At 36.4% G+C, this 17,573-nt stretch overlaps 1 protein-coding gene across 2 annotated transcripts in view; it reads right to left on the bottom strand.

Annotated features, from left to right (window-relative positions):
- Positions 1-17,573, bottom strand: part of ANAPC10 (anaphase promoting complex subunit 10) — a 71,546-nt gene that overhangs the window by 28,580 nt on the left and 25,393 nt on the right. The window contains exon 5 of one of the 2 annotated variants that reach the window (XM_026042655.1): positions 9,026-9,296. The exons of the other annotated variant lie outside the window; for it this stretch is intronic. Within the exon in view, the coding sequence (XP_025898440.1) occupies positions 9,066-9,296 (231 nt within the window). The 3' untranslated portion in view covers positions 9,026-9,065. Of the gene's footprint in view, positions 1-9,025; positions 9,297-17,573 lie in introns of those variants that run through there. 2 annotated transcript variants of the gene reach the window in all.

Below are 17,573 nucleotides of genomic sequence, written 5' to 3'. Positions count from 1 at the left end.
TGAAATTTCCCATACCAGCTGTCTGCCTCAGGCTGAATTTATTTTGGAAAACTTCAGCCCAAACTATTCAGCCATTTCAGAGAAATACTCTTTCAACCTTTTATTTGGAAACTTTTAGTACTCAAATGCCCTACAGTAGAGTTGCTGAAGTTAGATGGGAAAGAAAGGACAGAGAAGGGAAGTATCTAAAACCATGTTTCTAAAAATCTTCCTTTTTTTTTTTTTTGCCAAAAAAAAAAAAGAACTCTGTATGTGCTCAGTGCAGACAGCATTTAAGAGCAAGTTTCTGTGAAAATACCATCTTCATGGAGCACAGCTGAGTCTCTATAAATCATTATATTTAACAGACATCATTAGATGCCCACGGATAGCACCTACGGTCTTCAAATTCACAGCTGATGCAGATGACCCTGCAGAAACAGAGCATGATCCTGTTGAACATGATGTAGCATGAAACTATAGGGCAAATTCAAATATTTTCTATTGTAGCTACTCTCAAGTATAATTTCCTTGCAGTTGGGTTGACTACTATAACTAAAATCAGAAAATCTCTCACTTGTCCTTCTCGATAATCCCATCCAGCTTGCTACCTCAGCAGGAAAGCAAGAGCCCTGGCTCAGTCAAATCCAGACAGAACACGAATGTTGTGCAAAATGGGGAGGAACAAGGTGTTCAGGTGGGAAATGTGGACAACCATCACTCAGTGAGGGAAAAGTAAAACAGCTACAGAAGCTACAACTACGGATCTGGGAAAGTGAAACTTCTGGGGAAGGAGAACAGAACTCAGAGGGCAACTAAAGGCAACAGGAAAAACAGGAAAACAACTGGACCTGGAGAGCAGACTGGGCCCCATTTGGGGACTGGGGAGGAAACAAGGACTACAAATGGCTGAGTTTAGAGAGAATGACTTTCTGAACAGGAAATCTACATCTGACACCAGAAGCCAGAGAAACAGACTAACTAAATGCAAACTTTCTTCTCCTATATAAATTAATTACTGTTGGCTTTAATTGTTCTGTGGTTCTTTGTTTTTGACAGGCTAACTCATTAATGAAATAAAATGTATGGTGCTTATTTCAGGCCTTATTCTTGAATGTAATGCAGTTGTTCTGAAGTATTTATCCCCATAGATTCAGTGCTTGACAAACCACTGAAATTAACTTAAAATTCTTCTGCAGTTACATAGTTTAATCCCTACTTGACAGATGAAGGCTTTGAGAAACAGATTAAGACAAAATTATCCTCCACTTTTGGATATCCATAATGAGATAAGCATTTTTTCCAAAGTAGCTGACATTATGTAACACTTCACATGCTCAAAGTGAGACTGTACTGACTTTAGCAACATCTGCAAATACTAAATACTTCAGAAAACCTGAACCAGGACTTCCATTAACACTCAATAACAACCGACAGACAATTTTTGCGACCACCAATGAAAATACTCAAGCATCTTAGCCACGGTGATTATCTTAGAAACTAAATTCCTAAATTCCTGTCCCCCAAAAAAAATGATCTTAAGCACAAACAAAACCAACACACTCCAAAGAAAACCTGCAAGCCTTCATCTCATTGACAAAACAGTACTGAGTTTAGTTTACCTTTTACTCAAAATCTCTACCAATAGTTTGAACTCAGGATGAGAAGATTTAGTTACAACTGTGCCTTCAGGAAATATACCAAATCTTCCGGTGAAGTATTTTCTAATTAAAATGTTATTTGATATGATTTGATATGATATTACTTCTCCCWCTCTCCCTCTCCTCCCCATCCCACAAAAAAGAAAAAAGAAAAAAAAAATCACTGCTTGGCAATAAAGTGCTTGTCATCAAACAGCAGCCCACCTGGAGTTACTACCCTTCAAGGACGCCAATTAGCCATGAGTGAACCACTCCATACACTAGAGAGCAATTCTTAAGTGAACTTAAATAGTTCAGCTAGTTAATACAACCTGTCTTAGGAAAATAGTACATTATGAAAACAAACATAAATATAAATAGCTCAGCTAGTAGATCCAAGTTATCATTGGGCTTTACTAAAAGTTGGGGGAACATAACGAGCTGAAGGTGAGGATTATGGTAGACTTCTTCTAGTAGCACAACTAGAACTGAATCTACAGGTGCAAAATGACTCAAAATCTATGGGGATAAATAATCCAGAACAACTGCATTACATTCAAGAATAAGGCCTGAAATAAGCACCATACATTTTATTTCATTAATGAGTTAGCCTGTCAAAAACAAAGAACCACAGAACAATTAAAGCCAACAGTAATTAATTTATATGAGGATCAAATTGTTTTCTAGACCGTTTACTCCTATGCTCTTTCGGATAATAGATTATATGAGATCTCAATACAAGAATGTGACAAATACTGAAATGAAACAGCCATTACATATTTTATCTGGACAATTATGTAACCTAGATACTGTCCCACAGGCACTATTACAGCCTTATATTCAAGAATATCTGGGCAATGCCTTACCTTAAATATTTTCAGTAGTACCTTGGGATATTTTGGAGCATTCATTAATTGCATTAAATTTTTGATTCAAGTGTTAATATGTAAATACTAAACTTATTCCCTTTAGTTGATTAAAAAATGAAGTCATGAAAAGTGGATAATTAAATCCTGATCTTACTAGCCTAGTTTCAGTAACCAAAACCAAATCAAGGAGTTGCATAAACTTCCAAATAGCTCTGTCAGTGAGTTTCTTACAGACATGGAACATGTGGCTCTGTAAAGCAAACACAGTGCTTTTTCTTTCCAGCTTTTGTTATTCAACAGCCAAACTTCAGCTCAAGCAAGTAGCAATGAAAAGGCTATGCACTACTGAAGCTAAGGGCGCACCTCCCTGCTCCACATAGGGCAATAGAAAGACTGTCCTCTCCAAACCCACCTGTAATCCAAGACATTCATCAAACAGCAGCCCACCTGGAGTTACTACCCTTCAAGGACGCCAATTAGCCATGAGTGAACCACTCCATACACTAGAGAGCAATTCCTAAGTGAACTTAAATAGTTCAGCTAGTTAATACAACCTGTCTTAGGAAAATAGTACATTATGAAAACAAACATAAACATAAATAGCTCAGCTAGTAGATCCAAGTTATCATCGGGCTTTACTAAAAGTTGGGGGGAATATAACAAGCTGAAGGTGAGGATTATGGTAGACTTCTTCTAGTAGCACAACTAGAACTGAATCTACAGGTGCAAAATGACTCAAAATCTAGGCTATGTATAGGTCTTATGGTTGGCTTTCATAACAAAGTTTCACCTTTTGATTTTAACATATTACATTCCAGATTTCAAAGGACATGCACAACACCCCATTGCATTTGCCTGAAATTTACTCTTAAATTAGTTTTATCTATTAAGAAAACATATCAGCAAAAATCTGAAATTGCTCAATACTGGACTGCTTTCATCTACGTAAGTAGGAACTTGCTCCCATTTAAATTACTGAAATATTTCCAAGTATTTCTTAATGAAATTACCAGTTAATGGTAATTAACATCAGTGGGACCAGAGTTCAGATATTTAATGCCTGCAACGAATCCAACCTTACTTTCTCATTTCATACGTAGTCATGTCTGGATTATATCCTCTAGCAGCATTAGCATCACTTTCATTACTTGATTTTTTTTTTTCTCTTTCATTAAACTAAATAGCTAACACTGTTGACTGACTGTAAGAAACATTTACTCTTTGCTGCAAATGAAGAAACTGTCACAGATAATTGTTAGGCCAACTTAAAGCAGCCTGTTGAAATGTCAGCCTGAAACTACAGCAAATATGTCATGTGAAGGATTACTTAAAACTTACTCCATTAAACAGTGTTTAATGATTGTTTATATAGTTTATATAAGCACCTTAACACCTTTTCTGATCTAAACAGCACATTTAAGTATTCCAGACTAACAGCAGACCACCCAATACCCTCACATAGAAGCCTCAGTAATCCCATCTTTGGAGGACAATGTATATTCTCTTAATATTATGAACATTTAGATTTCATACAATTACCTTATATTCCAGCAAAAACCTACAGCGTTTAATATGAAATAACATAGTAGTTGAAGTACTAGCTATTTTGGGGAATAAATACAAAGGATTGCAAGGTATTTCTGCAGCCAACTACACAGTATTTAATAACCATTTGCATATAATGATAGTTTATAAGTGAGTCCAAGGGTTACAGCCACACCATCCAAGAACTAGCTAAACAAGTAGAGCTCTTGAAACACAGTATCCCAGAGTGTTCTTCAGAAGAATAAACAGTAAGGCAGACCTGCGTTTCTCACATTCTACTATGCTGATGTCAAGCAAGGGTCACTCCAATGAATTCCCTTGCTCATTTCCAAGTCTGGATGGTAAACCGAAGAAAACAATCACTAAAAATCATCTCCATATTTTATTTGCATACGAAGACTTAATAGGAGCAAGGATATGTGATTGTTCGTTCATTCACAGCTACCCTTGGTACTGCAATGAGGTCTCACTTTTCATATTACAGATGCAGATTCATTTCGAAAACCAGGGTTGTAAAATAACCCAGTGGTCCTTCTGAAACAAAGGCAAATATTTATGTTGACAACAACAAATCATCAGGATTTCTTGAGAAGCCCACAACACTTGTTTCCGATTCTCCTTCTTTATTTATAGCACGTAATGTGATTAAACTGCAATAGATGCAGTCTTGCTAGCCTGATTCATAGTGACATGCAGCTCTGTAGCTAGTTCAACTTACAGTACGGTAGTGGCACAAATTACTTCAGTATATCATTAGCCTGTACTTCTGGAGTCTGCATATGTACTGATAACTACTGACTACATAATTATTAATAGCTGCTGCTTTGTGAAAGGGGTGATTTTCTCCATGCACTGTCACACTGCTTAGAGTTGTGGCTCACTTTGTATTAGATGAAGTTACAATTATTTGCCTTCCCAGTAACGAGTAGCTCTCCATGGTCCTTCAGTCTCTTCTAATATTTAATTTATTACATAAAAGATCATGCATTTTTACTAATAAGCACTCACAATCTTGGAATCTGGCTGACTCACTAGCATATAAAGTGATTTTGCCTAAGAATCTAAACACTTAAAATATTTCCTTACCATTTTACTATACTGATGAACAGAAAGTCCCAGAGAAAGAATACCTCACTTGGGATTTAAATATTTTCATTACATCAACCATAAATTAAATCTTCATTTATCAGAGAGCTTCCTACATGGCTACTGTCCAAAAGACATGTAGCCAGATCATTTTACGTCGGATTCTCAATAACTTAGGCTTAAGTTAGTTTCAAGTTCCTCATAGCTCTGGAGCATGCCTATTTGTGAAAACACTGACAATTGCAGAGTTAGGCAACAAGTGACACTTGCAGCATATCAGTCCTGCCTAAATACACCAGAGCCATCTGAGGTCTACTAACATAAGGCAATAAGCTGAACAAAAGCAAAAAAAAAACCCCAACATCTATATCTTATAGACACAAAGGCACAATGTTGGCAACAGTATTTACCCAGAGATTAACCTAGAATATAAAAATTATACTTTAAAATTGGAATTTGAGTTATAGGTTAGAAATCACATTACTACAAAATTTGGCTCTCAGAGTTTATCATCAGAAAGCGTACTTGACAATGGACAAAGGACAAAGATGTGATCAACTTTCAGCTCTGCCTCCATGTTTAAAAAAACTCCTTTTCAGTGTCTAYAAGGATTCATGTCAAGGTCTAAATTTAAGAAAGGCTTTTTTACTTAGGAATCACGTTTATGTTCTACAAAGTACTTAATTCAAGGACTAATGAAGTATCTTATAAAAAAGTTAAAAAACAAACAAACAAAACACTAAAGGACTTCCATTCAGCAACGGAAGAAAATACTCCAGCTACAGAGGAAAACAAGCAAACAAAAGCATTGAACAAGTTAAAACAAGATGATTCCTACATTTCATTTCTCAACTGCCCAGTAATTTTCCTTTCAATATTGTAACTTGATGCAAGTTCAGAATTCCGCAATTCTTTCAACATAGCAAATAAATAGCTAAAATGGAAAAGACATTTCTCTAGTAAATAAAACTCTAGTAAATAAAAAGTCTCTAATAAATAAAAAATAAGAAAAAAAAAGGAAAAAAAGCATGCAAATGTTCATTCAATCAGTTGCTAGAGAATGCTTTCACAAAACCACAGTACCTTTAGAGATGGGGTTCCAATTCTTAACTTGAAATTCTTCTATGCTTCACCAGTAAACTAAAGGACTTCAAATTAAAAGAATTCATACTTTTAGTCTCTTAAGAATAACTCAGCAATTCCCTCCAGTTTTAACACTAGTCACAAGTGACTATAAAGTATCAAATGTTTTAAGTAACAGCCACAACAGAGYGCAATGTAACGAAAGTGGCCTCCTGAATGGCAGCTCAGAGTTGCATGTCTGAAAGATAAACCTGCTGTTYCCGTTGCCTGAAGAACTGTTCCCTGCTAACTTACTAGATGTTAATAGCGCTATAATAATAACTAGAAAACACCCATTATATTCTTAGTTTTCAGAAGAATGTATTTAGACAAATCTTGTAAAAAATCTGAAGATTTATTCATGGGTCTGCTGAAAAGATCCTGTGACAAGGGCTTATCTCTTTCTGAAGAGAAGATGAGCAGGCAAGAAAAATATTCAGATGCAAAGGAGCTTCCTTTCAGATTGCACAGAAAGTATAAAAARGAAGTATTGAAATAAAATATTCCAATTTTCATGAGAAAACTGCAAACTCATGAAAAACATCCATGTCAAAATTGATCTAAAACTCTTCAGCATTATTTAGACATTAACATATAGTTTTGTGCATATTTCAATCACCACAAGCAAAGATAACACATTCAGGCTCCYACAGACTTGCAATTTCTCATCTTTTACAGATTATCAATCATCTATTTCACAGTACCTGCTGAAATCTTCCGCATAAGCACTTAGCCAAATTACATATACACTTTGATTAAATAAACCTTAAAAGAATTTTCTATTTTCAAACATAGTCTCCAGGAAATACTATGTTTAATGGTTAAGCTCAGTCACATAAATTTTCATTTTTAAGTACCCAATTTAAGCAGTAAGATTCTAGAGAACTAGGCACCTGAAAAAAGGTGAGTGTATGTTGGGGGGAAGGGGCAGAGAGAGAGGAAGCTATGCACAATGTATGTGCAGTAACTTCGTGGAATATTTTGGCAAACTAGTTTGTTTATACCAATCCAAATATGAAGTACTGAATTAATAAACAAAGACAGTAATTTGTTTTATTTTCAGACACAATTGTCTAGGATCTCATGACTTAAAAATCAGCAGCTTTTCCATGACTAAGCACCAAAAATGTTACAAAAAACAGTGTACTTGCGCAGATGTTAAATACCAATGTAATGCATCTACAAGTGTTATGAAACACAACATGGAAAAGATTTAGGCTGGATTTAGAATGTCCACTGCACTTGTTTGCAGTAATACTAACCATTGAAGAGAAAGACAAAAAGTGTAATAACAAGTTTCAAATTTTTTGTACTACATTTCCGGCACGATTACATCTCACTACTCTGTTGGCAGTGGTTGAAGAGTTTACCAATTGCACTCTCCCYTTTAACATACCTCCACCTTATGAGTCACTGTTTACACTCATTCTTACCACAGAATTCTTTCTTCCACATGATAATAAAACTATATCAAATTTAAAGGTCCAATGATTCCATAGATTAATTTTAGAAAGCAGCTAGAGAAGTACCTGAAGTAGTACATCTATGAGGATGGCAACTTCTGATAAAGTAGAAACAAGATGATAAAGTATTTTAAATGTCAGATTTAATCTGCTGAAGAATACAAGAATACAATACCTAAGAACTAAAAGAATACATAACTATAATCTTAGCCTCTATAGACCTGAGTACACCTTAAACTTTGAGACTGCATAGTATACAAATTTAAATTTGTAAGTGCAATTGCCCTCCCTAATGGTAAAGCTTGATATCACTGTTTAATACAGATAGCAAAGGTTTAACATCCACCTGGGCAGCCCCTGCAGCTCCAGGGTAGGTGATAAGTAGTCAGAATGTAATTCAGTGAATTCAACTGGATTCCTAGGATTCAGGTTAGTCACTGACTAGCCTTGCTAAAATGTCCATGAGCAGGAAAAGTATACTTCAATAATTAATCTCCTAAAAGCTTTATAGCTTAACCAAAGGTCAAGACTTTTCAATAAGCATGGTGTACTCCATTAAGTATGCAAGTCTGCAACAGCTGTACTCTCACCCTTCTTTGTTACCCTTTTATTTTTCTCTCACTGTCTTTCTTCCTCTGGAAGAAGTCTATCATTGTTTGGCAAGTCACCACAAATATAATGCAACAAACCCTGAGGAATGATCTTGGTGTGTTCCTAAGTCTCCTCCTGTTATACTGTAATGGTCAAGTCAACCTCAGCTACCCTCAACATTTTTACATYAATTAATATACCATACTTAGTAGCTTGGAAAAGTCCATTTCTCCTTCACTTGATCATCATCTCCTTTATGGCTACACAGAAGGTTTAATCTGTGCACAGATTTTAAAGCAGGAAAAACAAACAAAAAAATGCACAGAAAAGCAAAGACAGACTAATATGACAGGTAATATCTTTAAATCATGCATGTTGAAAATGAATACTCTTTTGACCAGCTTTGGGGTAAGGGAATAAACAGCAGAAATATATCACCAATTATTCCCACACAAGATTAAGTAAATAAATCATCTGGGAAAAAAACCCTAAGCACTGAACTGAGGTTATTCATATTAGGTAGTAAATATGCTTTTTAACAAGTCTAGTTTYTTGGTCCAGATAGTACAAAAATACCTGCAGATTCCAAGTAAAAGTAATGAAAGATTAGAGACCACAAAACACRGTAACACAAGATATTTTTATTTCAAAATTAGAAAGTAAAGATATAGTTACATTTAAGAAAAAGACATTTTTAAATATTAAAATATTTAAACAGTAACACATGCCATCAAGAGAAGAAAACTTTTATTGTTTCTCATTAAGAAAGTTCACCTTATGGAGCGATACATCATGAAATCAATTGTTGTACATCTAGGAAATTTACCAATAGAGCTCTCTTCCACTGGGGTATACACTTTGATTTGTCTCATGTGAGTGTCTCTTCCATTTTGATGATTAGCTAGCACCGCAATCTGAATCATAAATGTGCGAATCGGCTTCTTATGAGTATCTGTTAAAGGAACATGAATCCAGCCACTTGGTTCCACTAATTCAAGTTGCTGCCAAAAAAAACAAGACAAAAAAAGCAACACATTCAGGAACAGTTAACACACTTAATATAAATGATAACATACTAAACATGTTTCATAGAACAGTCTCATGGGTCATATTTTACTTTCCAAATGAATTGGAAAAATACAGTTCAAGATTCACAGATAACTTACTGCTGTTGTAACTGCATGCAACTCAATTTGACCAGCTGCGTTTGCCTTGGTCCTTCAGAAGCTGCCCATTATTTTACTGCTTTAGCAGCAAAATGAAAATTAGTGTAAAGGAAAAAAATATAGCACATCCTAACCAGAAAGGTGAGAGAATCATGCATCTTTAAAAAATCTACACCAATGCAGTCTGAAATAACACACACTGGAACTACTCAGACCTGGACAGAAAATAATACTAAGTTTTGGTTTTCAGAAGTCCTTGAATTGTCAGACAGAGTAAGGAAGGTGGTGGTAAAGAAGAAAAATAAAGGACAGGTCACAGGCTTCATAGGCAGTTATCTGGTGCTAAGTGTCAAGATAGACACCTAGCTATAATGTTCCTGCACAGTCATCTAACTTCATCCTGAGGTCCATTTTATCTTGGCTTTCATAGAAGTGCAGCATGATTTTTTTTTTTTTGCTCCTTTTCAATTTAATTCTACAGAAATTGATGTCAAAACAAACAAGCACCAGAGTTTTGTTAACTAACTCACGTCACTGACAGGCCAACACATGGTCTCTTGGGGCCTTTAGACTTCCTGAAAGATCCCTTTGCTGCTTTGTTGTGTAACTCTGTCCCGTTATAAAATCCTCACCAGATTTTTTGGTTGTTTTTCATATTACACTTCAGGCAACAGTTGGCTTTACACAAAGTGAAATGAATGATGTACTGTTGAGCAGTCTTACATTGAGAAACTTATCATGATGAGATAGCAAGTCAATTGTTTAGAGCAAGTATCCTTTCCATCTCCACAGTACATAGGGAGGACCAGATTCACAGTAACAAGTTGTGTTCAAGTAGTACTATGATAAATGGTTTACTATTTGGAAAAATAAAGAGAGAGGTTATAGGTATGCAAGTTTTCAAAGATTGGAAATCCATGGAACACACCACTTTCTGTAGGTTRACACCTTCAGTTCTATTAGATTCAATTATTTCTCATTTGTATCCTTTCTTGCTTCAGCTGTTGCTAACAGTAAAATTATGACCAGTGGCCAGTGATCTACAACCACAAGAGTTCCAAAGAGATTGGCAAAATTTGAGTGTTTCTACAATGGCAGTTGGATGCATAATACACCCACACAGAAAAAAGTCACAGTTATTTTAAGAGAATTCAGAGTCATAAAGATAAACACTTGAAAACTACRAAAATTGCCAGTGTAATTTTACTATGTCCTCCTTACTGCAATAGGATATAGTTTTTAAGTACATATTTATCAACGCTTTGTTTCTTCCCTGATCAATGGGAAGTGGCCATATGCTTTATTTATAGYATCTTATTATTTAGTTCTGCTAAAAAGGCAATCAAGGCTTTTGATAGTTATGGGATAAGTAATTTCTACATTAGTAAGAGGAGGGAATTGAAACACAAAGTTTAGATAGAAATATCCTTTAGTTTCAGCTGTCAAATTGAGATATTCCGGATCTATCTTGTAAAGATCTTAGTAACAGTATTTTGTATGATGTTTAGTTCCCATGAAATTTACTTGCAGTTTTAGGTTTCAACAGTTCTGAAAAATCTCAAATCGGTCTCTGRAACATACAGAACAAGAGTTGCCTACTATGAATACTGCTACTTAAGGGCATCGTGTAAAAACATCATGACTAAAGCCCAGATTGCTCACAACTCCTAAGCACCATTCAATTGTCTTAGCCATGAAGTCATTCTTTTTTATTTCTAAAATTTCTTCTGCTTCTCTTGTTGAACCCTGAACTCATCCTCAGAATTGACGTCTTCCAAGACACAACTATTTAGTTATAATGGGGAATGTTGGTAAAAGTCTTGTGATGGAATTAGAGAGTGTACAACAATACATTAAGTACAAGAAGTTTGAGGTAGATAGACTTAAACAAAAAAAATCAAACCAAGAAACTCACATTCTTGGATACACTATACAGATGCTGTTTAGGTGACTTCCCTCTGGGGGTAATTTAACTTTTTTTTTTTTTTTTTTTTTTAAATGATGACCACACAGTTCAATAGAATAGTTCAAGCCTTGAGAACTGCCTAGGAACAGGCTCACAATTACCATCATCCAGGAGCTTCCTCTAGAAAGAGAAAAGAGGGGGGATGTTTTGCCAACACAATACACAATCTCTGTGACAAAACAAGTGCAGCAGAGATCAGTTCTACTAAAGATCCAGAAGGAAGAGGAGCCTTTATTAGAGTGGATTACTATACCCTCGGGAAATGACTATCTGCTCCACTCCATCCTATCCTGTCTTTGATCTGTCCTTATTTCTTTCTCATTCCCAGCTACTAGTCCTTGTTTCAGAATCACCACTCATATCCTCAGTATTTTCTTTCTATTGTGACCTAGACTCTCTGGTCTCTGCTTTCACAGAGTTTCTCTCAGCTTTCTTACACACACACACACACACACACACCCCTCCATCCATACCCATGATCCCATGATTTGTTCCCTCCAGAGAAGTCAGGTTCTTTCCAGCAAGTGAAACAGTTCCATCTTTCAAAGGATCCAGGTCCCACAATGGTGGCAAAGAATAGGAAAACATGAAATAGGCAGTAATAGTACAAGACAGAGGTTGTCTGCTCTTACTTCAATGTCAGTAGCGAGCTCCAGCCATTACAACCCTCAGTAGAAATAGGATGAAATATCCAACTCAGCTCTGCCTGGAGCATTCCCAGTGTGAACAGAATCTGAAGRAAGCTTGCTGAGAAGTTAAGAAATTCTTATTAAGCTCAGGCAAATGGCAATCTTTCAAAGCCTTGTAAACTGGCCTGGAAGTTAAGAGTGGATTTTTACAAAGAGGCAAAAGGCACATCCCTCAGCACAAAGGCTGAACTCTCGCCAAGTTTCAAATCCATGCCTTGGAGCTTGGGGGCAMTGAAGCATCAAAGAGAAAGGACATMAGAGTATTTTCAAACAAGCAAAATAACACACTTTTCACAAGCCTTATTCAGCCATAGCAATTCTGTTCCAAGAAACTTCCAAAAAATTCAACCCAAAGCAGACATCCAGCATGGAAACTCAATCTGAACTGAACTTTGGCAAAAGTTATGAAGTAACTAAGAGTTAAGCCTTATAATGGGACAGGTTGTAYGACTTTCAGTACAGGTGGTTCTAGCAGCTCTACCTAGAATAAAAACTTTTTAGCCTGTTTTAGGTTTATTGGGCTGTTAATGCTATTCTTTAAAAGCACTAACCACCTATAATGGTGTTTTACATTGACTCACCAGCAGAAGTTCATCATGAAGAAATGCCACATTTTAAAGTTTTTTTTTTCCTGTATTTTTCTCATATGCAGGCCATCCATTGAGTAAGATTCAGTCATAATTAACTGTTCTCCAGGAAAGCTTTAAATATCACCTATGTTACTAATTACCTGAATAAACAAAGAATTCCAGGTTTTAACCTATACACATTTTACAAAAGAAAAGTTAAAAAGGGAAAGCAAAAAAATAAGTTAAATATTATTAAAGCAGGATAGTTCCTGCAACTCTAGACTATAATATGCTAAGAGCTAACTCTAAGTCTGTCTGTAATTAAATTTTGTAATAATTGATTGATCAAGAAGTGTCTAAGAGAAAAACAGAAAAGGGGTAAAAATTGAAATGGAAAGTCACTCACCTGTCCTTTGCCGCTGTTATATACTCCTATCTATTGCTTCTCCTGTTCTCTCTCCATTGCTTTCTTATTTTTTCTGTTCTGTGCGCTATAGCTTTAAATATGGACATACTTTCACTCCAATAATCCATGTTATTTTGAAAAACAAAGTATTTACTATTACCAATGGATTTTTTCCTCCAAATTTAATAGCTCTGTTTCATCACTGTCTTGAGTCCAGAGGTGTCTACAGATTTCCATGTACATTTGGCAATGTTACTACTGTAATTAATGAGTGTTTGATCATGCAGGGGTGCAAACCATCAAAAGATCATGGTTGAAGTGACTTCAGACTTCASAAATATGAGAAAATGAGACACCAATAGAGGAAATCAAAATCCACACATATTTCTTCCTTCACTTTAGCAAGAAAGTTATCAATGTTTTCACAGCAGTGAAACATTGAAACTATTTGCAGTAGTCACTTAACCTAAATAGACAGCATACACTTYATTATTAATAGCATGAAGATGCTAAGAGCATCAGATAGACAGAAACTACCCTAAGTAAACTGAATAGAACTGTGCAGAACATGCTCTTCCAGAAGAAAAAGGCTAGTGAAATGGTTCTGCCTACACATTTATTGCCAGTGCCCACTGCAGACCCTGGCCAAGAGGACAAGCAAAAGGGCAGCTGGGACGAGTTTGCAGCGTGCAGACTAGCAGCAGTGCGTAGCCTGGCCAGTCTGCTGCTGCTTCTGAGCATGGGCTGAGAAGATGAAGCACTTTTTCTTCAGCACTTAACTCTCCTCTAGCCAACCCACAGATTTCAAAAACATGTTAGGAACTAATTTATCTTACTTATTCATTTTTGATTTGTTACATTTAAATCGGTCAACAGCAGTACAGGAAACAGGATGTATGCACTGGTCATGAAAATCACGTTTCCAAAATAAATCAGACCCAAAAGCGTAACTTAAGGCAAGCTGAATAACTCATCTCAATTGGGGAAAAAATAAAAATAAAAACACTTATAGTTTGGAGACTGTACAAGCTTGCTTCACAACAAAAGAATCCAAGAGCAAATTATGCTACCTGCAAACAGCAGGAAGCCAACTAAAAGAGAACATATAAGATAGGCAACAGAGAAGGTATTACAATATGGACAGCAAAAAATGGTTGAAGAATTTCAACATCATGTCACAGCCTTTCCCCAACAAAACATATTTTGAAATATCAAGTTGAACAGTTAAGCTTTATTAGACTGAAATAAATCCCTTCAAGAAGTCATAAGATTTGGCAAGTCTTTACTACTTTCTAAAAACATTAATTTTATGTGGTCCATAAACTGAAACGAGGACTGGATAAACTCTTACTGCTTTCTTACCCAGAGATGTCTTGGCTGTAGCAACTACTTTATGATCTCTCCACAGTCCAACTGCTTAAAACATTACCACAGAATCACAGMATATTCGAGGTTGGAAGGGACCTCTAGAGATCATCTAGTYCAASCTTCCTGCTCAAGCAGGCACACCYASAGCATGTGGCACAGGGTGGCATCCAGGTGGGTTTTGAAGACCTCCAGAGAAGGAGACTCCACAACCTCCCTGGGCAGCCTGTTCCACTGCTCTGTCACCCTAGCAGTAATGAAGTTCCTCCTCACCTGGAGACAGAACTTCCTGTGCTCCAGCTTATGGCCATTACCCCTCGTCCTATCGTTGGCCACCAGTGAAAACAGCCTGTCCCCTTCCTCCCTGCATTCTCCCTTCCTGAACTTACACATATTAATCATATCCCCTCTGAGCCTTCTCTTCTCCAGAGAAAACAGGCCCAGCTCACTCAGCCTCTCCTCGTACGAGAGATGTTCCATTCCCTTAATCATCCTGGTTGCTCTTCTCTGGACCCTCTCSAGAAGCTCCACGTCCCTCCTATACTGGGGTGCCCAGAACTGCACACAGTTGCGGCCTCACCAGAGCTGAGTAGAGGGGCAGAATCACCTCCCTTGACCTGCTGGCAACACTCCTCCTGATGCAGGCCAGGATCCCATTGGCCTTCTTGGTCACGAAGTACCATCTTGGCCACCTTGTATTATCTAGCAATAAAAGACAGTAAGGTCTTCCTAGGTCATTCCTTAGTTATTCCCATAGCATTCTGGTGTCGCACTCAATTTAATACCTATTTCCTGGTACTTTATAGCTAAATTTTGGAGCTCCAGCACTGAGAAGTCCAAGTTGTCTGCCCGTGAATTAGTTTATACCAAAGAATCATACTCTGTCATGTCTAAAGGAATAATTTATACAAACATTTTTTTCTATTGCTTTTTCTATTCCCTACTTAAAATTTTGGTCCATTTTCTATGCTCTGTGGTCTCTTCAAAGGAGTACTTAATTCAAGCTGCTACTTTTACTGGGTTTCTAAAACTCAGTTGTTAYATTTGCAGTAACAAGCATCCTTGAAACAACATATAACTTTTACTGTCTTCTGAAGATACCTTTTGTGAAGGCTAAGAAAGCATAAAACCATTTTAAGTGKTTTTTTTTTCCAGTTTGATGACCATTATAAACACATTTCAGACTGTGTTAGACAGGGTTCCCAAATTCAAAGGGCATAAGTTACTCCAAATGTATACAAAYGTAAAAGCAATCTTACTTTCCTCCAGAGGAAAAACGTTCTTCCTAAACACTTGCCACAACACAAAACTGAGAGTTACTGCTACCCTTACAGCTTTAGCATAATACAACATAATTATTCCCCTTTAAGATGTTGACACCTCATTATATTTTTATTTTAATATTGTCATAAAAATATCAAAGCTTGTTATGTGAATCCTTATTATATTCAGACATTTTTGCCATTTCTGCAACTTAGCCAACTTCAAAATGAAAAGTAGAAGCTAGATGCTTCTTCATAAATATAATTTTCTATATGCTTTGCTAGTTCTTTTTATCTATCTAAAGCTAGCTTTTAGCTATCTAAAGAAAGCTTTTCAAAACAGCAGGTGCTTTCAGTAAATAATATCTTCTTTTAAGTAAAGGAAAAATGAAAAAAGTTCCAGAGTAAACAAACACCACTTTCAAAAATTAAGTATTTATCACTATACAGACTCTAAGGGATCAAATATGGAAAACCCTTTTCCCTGTTTAGCCATGCTTTTCTAGAGTTACACAAACACTTTTCCCCACAATGACTGGCACGAAAAAAGAAGGCAGATTGTCTTCAAAATTTACTTTCCATAACTGCCATGCCCTACCATGTAGCTACCAGGATCTAGAGTCAATAGACTTCTGCATAATTCCAGTATTGAMACTGTCAACACAAAAAGTAGTAGAGCTTGGGCTTCAGCCATCTCTTCACTTAGGAAGGAAGAGAACCGGTTAATAGCAGTGATGCACCAGTTCCAGCAAAAAGACAACACAGATCCAAAAGAAACTTCCCAAGTTCCAAGTGAGTCAAAAGAGGGACACCACACGAGCAGTTTAGCAAGACACACAGGAACATGCTCAAAGAGCCCACTGTGAAAAGCACGCAGCTTTGCCCTAACGAAGCAACGACCACCTAAGGAGGTGACTCTGTGGTCTTAAACAGTCACCTCCTTAAACAGTCAAGAAATCACACTTAGTCCATTAGGTAACAGAAGCTTTCCATTCTTCCGAACAGTAGCTCTTGAAGAGTCTAGAGGAGCTCAGCCCATTGCTCAAGATTTTGGGGCAGATAGAAGGTGGGCTGTAGATGCTATCATTAGGCAGTGAAACATGCAAATGCTACAGATTCATATCATACATAAGCATTATTTTGTTCAAATGAACCAAGAGAAATAATTTTGAGAAAGATTGGGGAGGTTGAAAAAGATCCTTGCAAGATATTCTAAAGAGTCCTTTTCTTTGGTATACTCTGATGAAAATCAAAACAGTTCAATCCCTAAAAAAAGATGTTAAAAATGTTAAAAAATGATTAGAATAAAAATTAAAGAATTAAACACACAAGCTAAGCTGAAAAAAGTAACGTTCCTTGATATAGAGTGTGACAATAAATATTTGAGACAAAATAAATATCTGAGCCTGATTTAGAACAGTGTTCCATCAGCTCAGGACAACATGAGCTGCAACAGCACTATATGGAACTGTTACCAAAATGCCAAAATACTTCAGGGAAAAAAAAAAAAAATCAAGAGTTCATTAAAAGATCATCATTGATCATTTTTCAGCACATCTTGCCAAATTCTCTCAAAATGATCTGTACTTGTATAAATGGTCAAACAATCAAATGTGACAAGTTTATGAAATTAAACTGTTTGTAAGAGACAATATATGTGTCTGGAGTCACTCACAGTTTACTTTTATTCATTTCTGAACTGAAGAGGTAAGAAATCTTGCATAATATTTTTATAAAATCCACTATAAAGCAAAAATATCTCACTATCATCTTGAGGATTTTTCACTGCAAGTTTCTGGCCACACAGACACACAGACACACAGACACACAGACACACAGACACACAGACACACAG

The sequence above is a fragment of the Nothoprocta perdicaria genome, unplaced genomic scaffold, assembly GCF_003342845.1.
Source record: "Nothoprocta perdicaria isolate Ctin4 unplaced genomic scaffold, notPer1 scaffold_31, whole genome shotgun sequence".
Classification (NCBI taxonomy): domain Eukaryota; kingdom Metazoa; phylum Chordata; class Aves; order Tinamiformes; family Tinamidae; genus Nothoprocta; species Nothoprocta perdicaria.
The sequence above is the reverse complement of the archived record's forward strand: the minus strand, read 5'-3'. Positions and strand labels throughout refer to the sequence as shown.